Genomic DNA, 8197 nt, shown 5'->3' with positions numbered 1-8197 from the left:
TCAGGGCTGTTTCCTTTACTTTGGAGAGACACTTTTGGTAAAAGTTGCCACCTGTGCCATTGGTGTGGAGTGGCACCCCTTCATGTCCCCTACAGAGCTGTCCAGGGCCACTTCCTGGCCTCTGCAGAGCCACTTCCGGTAAAGTTATCTGCATCATGCGTCTCTCTGCAGAGCCGCTCCTGGGCCCTCTTCCGGTGCAAGTCCTGCTAGCCTCGGGCGCCGCGCGGGGGCTTCTTCCGGGTCAGCTACCTGGGGAGCGGCGCCTCGTCTCGCTGGTCCGGGCCGGAGACGGAAGTCTTGCTCAGCACGGCCGCGGAGTAGGGCAGGAAGCCGCTCTCGGAGCGCGGCGGTGGCGCCGCCCCCGCCGTGCAGCCGTACTCGGCCCCGCGGGCGCCCAGCGCGCTCTGGCTACTGTGGCAGCTCAGGCAGGAGCAGGGCGAGGAGCTGGGCGGCGCCGAGGCGGCGGCGGCCACCGCGGCGGCGGCTGCGGCCGCGCCGCTCAGGCCCGAGGCCGGGGACTGGTAGAGGCCCGGGTGCCGGAAGCCGCAGAGCAGCTCGGGCCGGGAGTAGGGGTGCGAGAGGGCGCGGAAGGTGTCCAGGGGCCGCATGGAAGCGGCGAAGGGCGAGGCGGCCGCCCCGGAGGCGGCAGCGGCGGCGGCCGCCGCGCTCACGCCCACGTGCGGGTAGTAGTGCAGGGGCACGTGGGAGTGGAAGGGGTAGGGGAGGCTGCCGGTGGCCGCCGCGTGGGTCATCATGTAGGTGTAGAAGCTGGGGTCGGCCGGGTGAGGCCAGGACATGGCCAGGCGCTGCCGCTTGTCCTTCATGCGCCGGTTCTGGAACCAGACCTGCGGGGAGGAGAGAGAGAGAGAGGGTTAGAACCGTCGGCACCTACCCAGGGCAAGGCCTGGCCACACTGCTGGAGAAATGAACATCTGGCTACAGGACATTTATTCAGAGACGTTTATAACACATCGCGGGCCGTGTACTCGCCTGCACGCGATGCATGGAGAAATAAACACCTACTGCACATCATGGCCGTTGTTTAAATAAAAACGAATAAGAAACAACCGATTATACAATCGTTTTGCCTTTCTTAGCCTAAAGTGTGATCGTGGGTGCTAGTTTCCATACAAATCTCTTTTCAATATAGCACCCACGAAATGCACTTTAATGCAGTCTAACAAGGAACCGCTTCGTCTTTTCAGGAACACTAGATAAAGGGTGCACAGAAAGAAGTATAATATCACCTAGAGACTCAAAAATTAGATCAGTCTTTCCCTCTGTATTATTCAATAACAATTATTATTTTAAGTATTTTGTATTACACTGAATCCAGTCAATTACAATTATTACTTTTTGTATCTTGTAACACTGTCCCTACAATAGGACACGGCTATGCATTCTCAAAGCAGTATATGAAAGGATGCATCTGATCCCACAAAGGAAGGTATCTCCATTTAATAAAAATAGTTCACGTTAAAATATAAAGTCAAAACATCCGCTTTTAGCAGAAATAATCGGCTATTGAAGGTAGATTCGCAACATCACATATTGGTCACTATTTTGGCCGTGGTTGTATATTTAAGCATGTTGTTCAAACTCGTCTGCCGTTTAGGATCAAAATAAAACTAAAGAATGCAACCATGCACTGTAATCAAACATTGCTGAAATCATATTTTATATTAAAATATAATAATTGGGCACTAACTGCTTGTCCGGAAAAAAATCACTTCGACTTGTCCATGTTTGTCGAACATACACTGCCAGTCTCTGTGAGGATGTTCCAGAACTGTTTTGTATATTGCAGTTTCGCTGGGAGAGCAATTATACAAGTGCACCAGTCTATTTGAATATTTACTTTTTGTACATTAGAGCAGTATATTATGCGCCATATCAAAATGCACGTCTTCGTTAACTGTCATCGGACTATTTTGGTGACAATTTATCTTCTACCCCAAACCACAATTATCCTTAAAAAAATGCTAGTTTATTATTTTAGTCCCAGCGCGTTGATGTGGGGTTGAGATCACATTAACCACCTTACTAAGAGTATACATAATGCAGTATAATGTGTCTTCCTGTTATCAAAGGTAACTATATCCGCATGTACACTCCGTACAATGTTCTTCTAGGAATGATGTTATCTGTGCAGTAGTATTTTTGGCGTAGTTTAACCCTTCTCTTATTATAACAAAACAAGTAAAAGCACAGCTAGAAGGATCTCAAGTTAAATTGGTTAAGTCACTAACCAACATTACTTTTGACGTTTTCACCTGGCTAACTGGCAATAGTGTTCTGGCGGCTTACAAACATTCACGCCGATTTTGTTCCCCGGTGGGATATTTTATAACATCAGTTAATAACACCATTAACAATGTAGTTGTGAAAATCACCAGACTCACTGGGCTGGGCTGCACTTGTTCATGCTCCTTCACGTTTCTGAAATGTTGTAGTTTAAGGATGTTATCAACTAAGAGATCACTGGACTTGTTTCTAGGTGAAAAGTGCCCGGCGCCCTGGCCATGATTCTCAGAGGACGATTCAGCGCGCGTTATAATAGATCAAGTACCTTGATGGTGGTCTCCGGCAGGTTGAGGGCGGCGGCCAGCTCGCATCTCCGCGGCCGGGAGACATAGTTCTCCCGGTAGAACTCCTTCTCCAGGCGGGCGATCTGCTCCCGGGTGAAGGCCGTGCGGTATCTCCGCACCTGGTCCGCAGCCGAACCGGAGCTGCCCACGTTACCGCTACTGAGGTGGGAAAGGCCGGACCCTCCCGAGGAGCCGGTGCTGCTGCCCTCCGAGTACACTGCGAAGAGAGGGTAAAACACGTGAGAAAAGACGCACACGGAAAGAAACACGGGTAGCAGTTCATAGAAAAATGCATGGAATATTAAGCCAAAATTAATCCTGCCATCCTAGGATGCACATTGCTTCACTTCACAGAATCTACCTATTTTGTAAGGACTTCAGCAACAAAGCGTTCCTAATAAACGAGCTGCTTCAGACCCAGGGTGCGGTGCCTCTGTAATGACCAATATTGTACCAAATACAGGAAAAAAGCAGATTCAGCGCCACAGCAACGCTGAGGTGTACCCGGCACCTGACCGTCAGCTGCTTTTGCAGTGAAATAATTCTACATTCTTGTGGCCACATCAAGGCTCAATTGTCTTTGCAATGAAATGAGCAACCTTTGCACCCACAGTGTGTTCCTAATGCTCCCTCGTTTATAATATGCCGACAATTTTTTTTGTAAACAAATCGCGAAATTTGAAATGGGAACGATAATCGCCCCGAGTTCGTGGCACATTGTAATTATATCTGATTTTGGTTGTTCTAAAATGTCTTTTGTAGTATAATTTGTTTTGAATAAAATGTTATTTGGTAAGGACTCTGTATAAAGCTGAGTTAATAGTGAAAAGAATTCGATATCTTTAAGTAATCCTTCTGTAGCTCCCCCTGGCAGTGTGTATTTCCTAAAGGCGTTTGCGCGTCCATTTTTGTGTACTCCTAATCCTAGAATAGCGCTTCGAAGTGTTTAGCACTTGGATCCGGAACGCAGATCGAGTTACCTTTGTTGTTCTCCTTGAGCTGGCCTCCGTGCAGGCTGCCCGGGGAGCGCAGGGAGGAGCAGCCCACCTCCACGTCGCTGCTCATGTCCGAGTCCTGCCCCACCTCGGAGTAGTGGCTGTGCTTCTTGCGGGGGTCCGCGGAGCCCATGTCCGAGCCGGCGGGGCTGCCTCCGTTCTGGTGCGAGAGCCCGAAGAGCGAGTCTATCTCGAACTTCCCTTTCCCCGGGAGGTCTCCCAGGGCGCCGTGCATGGAGGCGGAAGTGAGTCGGGGGCTGAGCCGGGATCCGTGGTGGGCATTTTCCAGGGCCTCTAGCACAGCGTTTCCAGTGGAGTCCGACAGCCCGGAGAGCCTCTTGACAGTGGTGGGACTCTGCAGCCCCCGCTCCATCAGGACCATCTCCTTTCTGATTCTCTCCATCATCTCGCCTTCAGTTGGAAGAAAAAAAAAAAGAAAGCCAGTGAAAGTTGCAGGGCTGGTCCCGCGCTAATGATGATCCGGAGCAGGAGCTGATTCGCATTCAGTCCGGAGAGGGGCTCTCAATAATGTGCTCTCCCTCTGAGCGAGGCGTGGGAGCAGTGGCTGCCAGGCGAGGGGGTGACTGGTCACAATGACCCATACATCCTTCCCGGCCCGAGTGTCATTCATCAAAAAGTGCGCTGCTCATTAAGGTGCGGGTGACGCCGCCGGAGGAATCATTTATTGTAACAGGTTTATAAGCAAATAAATAGCCGCCCCTGTCAGGGGATAACGGAGGTGCTTCCGAGCAGCCGGCCCCGTCCAGGTAGAGCAGCAGAGAGAAGGGAAGAGAGGCGAGTCCTGTCCTCCGCCCCATCACACGCCGCCCGCCCGCCCGAGCTGCACTGGGGGTTGGCCTCAGGGGGCTCAAATTGACAGTCTGATTAATAAAATGAGGCGTGCAACATTTCCCCCTTCATTTAGGGACATCATTATGCTCTGATTTTTGTTTTGTTGCCTTTTAGTTCCTAATGATGCAGGTTCTGTCTCATTTTTCTCGCACATATCTTGTTTTGTGAACACCACTTCCTGCTTTTATTTCCAGCTTCATAGACATTTTAGGGCATAACCCCGGAACACGCTGGCATTGCTGTGCACCAGGATGTCAGACACATGCTTTCTCTGCATCTGTTTCATTTCTTCTGTTTCAGACTTGGATTTTACTGTTTAAACGAACCCTCCAAATAGATAGTTCTTTTAGAGACGCTTTTGTAACAGCAGTGTCTGGGCTCCTCAGTATACACACGTGCCTTGTGTTGTACGACGGTACTCTGCCTTTCTTCACATCAGACGTTTAAGCATATCATTTTTTATGAACATTGCTGGACATCGGGTTATTACAAGGCCCTACTTGAAGGCGTGTGTGCAGATGTTGACCTTTACGTGAATATCGACACTTTTAGAGGTTAGGTTTGATGTGCATGAAAGCATGCAGGCCACTGTAATATTTAAAAACAAGGCATCAGTTTAGTACGGTGTAATCTAGTTACAGTTCTCAATGGCGCGCTTAGATTTAGACTAGTTAACTATCTCACGCATATCAAAGTCGAGTGATAGCTAAAATCCGCAATGGCTTCCTGTGCTTCTTAGATTAGGTCATAACGGTGAATTTGTGTGGCAATTTTAGAAGTTTAACAGAAGGTCATTTCCGAGAAGAACAGACTCATATGAATGTTATTGCCTTGTTAGACTCCCGAAATGCCTGTTATTACAATGACAGTGCCATTCCTTGGCTTAAACCAATGTTATTGACAAACTGGATTGCCAAGGCAGACTCCTCAAAGTGTCCGCCCTTGCCAAGTCAGATTCCTTTAAGTGAATGCCCCTTGCCAAGGCAGACTCCTTAACGTCAATGTCCTTGCCAAGTCAGACTCCTTTAAGTGAATGTCCTTGTCAAGGCAGACTCCTTTAAGTCCACGCCGTTGCCAAGTCAGACTCCTTAAGGTCAATGCCCTTGATCTGAATGTCATTGCCAACGCACGCGCTGCATAATACACGAGTAATTACCAACATAGACTCTTAAACGAATAGAATCTCCAAAGTATTGTAGACTCCTCGAAATGAATGTCATTGCCTAGAGACGCGCCGTAAAATAAATGAGTAATTGCCGACGTAGACTCCTAAAAAGGAATAGAATTTCACAAGTATTGCAGACTCCTCGAAATGAATGTCACTGCCAAGTCAGACTCCTTAAAGTGATTGTCATTCCAAGTCAGACTCCTTAAAGTGGTTGTCATTCCAAGTCAGACTCCTTAAAGTGATTGTCATTCCAAGTCAGACTCCTTAAAGTGGTTGTCATTCCAAGTCAGACTCCTTAAAGTGGTTGTCATTCCAAGTCAGACTCCTTAAAGTGGTTGTCATTCCAAGTCAGACTCCTTAAAGTGATTGTCATTCCAAGTCAGACTCCTTAAAGTGGTTGTCATTCCAAGTCAGACTCCTTAAAGTGATTGTCATTCCAAGTCAGACTCCTTAAAGTCAGTCATTCCAAGTCAGACTCCTTACAGTGAATGTCATTCCAAGTCAGACTCCTTAAAGTGAATGTCATTCCAAATCAGACTCCTTAAAGTGAATGCCCTTGATATGAATGTCATTGTCAAGACACACGCCGTATAATAAATGAGTAATTGCCGACGTAGACTCCTAAAAAGGAATATAATTTCAAAAGTATTGCAGACTCCTCGAAATGAAGGCCATTGCTAGGGCAGACACCTTAAAGCGAATGTCATTTCCAATGCATTGCAGACTTTTTGAAATTAATGTCATTGCCATGGTAGACTCCTTCAAGTGAATGTCATTGCCAAGACACCCGCCGTAAACTAAACGAGTCTTTGCCGAGGTAGACCCCTAAAAATGAATAGAATGTCTATGGTATTGCAGACTCATTGAAATGAATGCCATTGTCAAGGCAGGCTCATAAACATGTATTTTGCAAGGCATTGCAGACTCCTTGACGTGAATGTCATTTCCACGGCATTGCAGACTCCTTTTAATATATATAATTTCCAAGGCACACGCCGTCTAATAATGTATCATTGCCTATTCAGACTCCTAAAACGAATATAATTTCCAATGCATGGCAGACTCCTTGAAAGGAATGCCATTGCCCAGGCAGACTTCTTAAATGAATGTCATTGCCAAGGGGGTGCTAATTACTTTAAATGAATGTGATTGGCAAAGCAAACCCCTTAAAATTAATATTATTGCCTAGGTGTACTCCTTAGACATAAGGCCCATGCCAGGGCAGGCTCCTTACAGAGGAATGTTATTACATTGGCGGACTCCTTAAGATGAATGTTATTGCCTAGGCAGAATCCAAAAAGGAATATTATTGCAAGGCATGGCGGATTCCGTACAGTGAATGCCACTGCCCAAACACACTCGTTGGTGCCATAGCAGACTCATTAAAACTCATGTAATTGCCATGTCCTTGCCAAGACAGCACGAAACCGTTACTAATAAAATATGGTCACAAGTCCGATACGTTAAAATGGAGATCGCCACCCAGGCAGGATTCTTAAAATAAATGTTATTTTCAGGACAGACTCCCTAAATAAGTGTCACCGGCAATACAGCGCCATCTCTGTCCTTTGTATCACGTGTGTCACTGGTGTCATCTTAAGAATTTTTGGAGGGCTGGCCCAAACCTATTTTGAGGTCCCCTTTCAGAACAACCTTGAATGTTTAGCCTATGTTCTGCCAATTGAAACCTGCGCGAAGGAACAATATAGAACATTTAACAAAAGTGAGATCGAGTGATCGAAAGATCCCCTTACATGGGGGGCCTTGATAGGTGGGGGTCTTGGGCAATTGCCCACTTTGCCCAGGCCTTAAAACGTCTCTGTAGTGTCCAGATTCACTTCCGGTTCCCTGAGACTCTGCCAACATGCACAAGCACTGCTCGTTCAATTACAATATTCACACTAGTGTGGTATTTAGTCCTTACAGTGTCCTTATTTAATGGCAGCAAACGGCGAGCCATGCCAGCAGGATACGGGGCAATGCGATGCCCATGTCATTGCTCTCCGAGGACATGGGCCCCTTCACTTCATCTACTAGCACTGTGTAAATATGTGTCACTATCCTAGCGCTCTCGCATTATAAAACCTACTTCCTTCGGTAGCGGCGGCGAGGTGTCCGCGCTATGTGATCTTGTACCAATGTCAAATCTTAAACTCAAAACGAGAAAAGTCAAACATGTTACAAAACCTGCTGTCTCTAAATCCCACGATTTTACAGATTTAACATAATCCTAGGTGCCTGTGAGGCGTGTGTTAGAGTTCAGCTTATAAATGCATTATAGGCCGACAGGACGAGCGAAGTGCAAACATTTATTCAATATACAGCCAAGGAAGTGGTCTAAATTCAAGCTATTTTAAAGTGAGTGGGCACATTCCTCACTGCCACTGAATATGTTCACCTAAATATTGAAGATAATTGCGACTGTTTTATTTCAGTTTTTGAAGAAAAAAAATGCGGTTATCTGTTCTCAATAGTGTTGCATTGAGCATTGAACCGGATTTTAGCCGATCCCTGTGGTCTGCCATGGCGAGGGAACCATCGGTTACAGCACTATGGGCAAGTAGCCAGCATCAAGGAAATTTAGCTGCTGTCCT

General features: G+C 47.1%; 1 protein-coding gene across 2 annotated transcripts; it reads right to left on the bottom strand.

The window, feature by feature from the left end:
* Nucleotides 1-245: 245 nt before the first annotated feature.
* On the bottom strand, nt 246-3995 carry EVX2 (even-skipped homeobox 2). Of its 2 annotated transcripts, none has more exons than XM_078683833.1 (3): nt 3555-3995; nt 2570-2794; nt 246-845 (listed from the first exon to the last, which is right to left on the bottom strand). In XM_078683833.1, exons 1-3 carry the CDS (start codon nt 3987-3989, stop codon nt 246-248), a joined length of 1260 nt encoding a protein of 419 aa, XP_078539959.1. In that variant the 5' UTR covers nt 3990-3995. The 2 variants fall into 2 exon arrangements, with proteins under 2 accessions (XP_078539959.1, XP_078539958.1); XM_078683832.1 differs by having other exon boundaries at nt 2570-2805; nt 3569-3989.
* Nucleotides 3996-8197: the final 4202 nt, after the last annotated feature.

This window comes from Lissotriton helveticus, chromosome 3_1 (assembly GCF_964261635.1).
Source record: "Lissotriton helveticus chromosome 3_1, aLisHel1.1, whole genome shotgun sequence".
NCBI classification, from domain to species: domain Eukaryota; kingdom Metazoa; phylum Chordata; class Amphibia; order Caudata; family Salamandridae; genus Lissotriton; species Lissotriton helveticus.
This window is presented reverse-complemented; position numbering and strand designations above follow the sequence as displayed.

What these genes read in the sequence shown, in the direction of transcription:
- EVX2 (XM_078683833.1), bottom strand. Translation starts at nt 3,989, where the DNA reads ATGATGGAGAGAATCAGAAAGGAGATGGTCCTGATGGAGCGGGGGCTG. An exon ending in ACAAAGGTAACTCGATCTGC is followed by an intron (nt 2,795 to 3,554) that starts GTTCCGGATCCA and finishes GTGTACTCGGAG; the next exon opens with GGCAGCAGCACCGGCTCCTC. An exon ending in TGCCGGAGACCACCATCAAG is followed by an intron (nt 846 to 2,569) that starts GTACTTGATCTA and finishes TCCTCCCCGCAG; the next exon opens with GTCTGGTTCCAGAACCGGCG.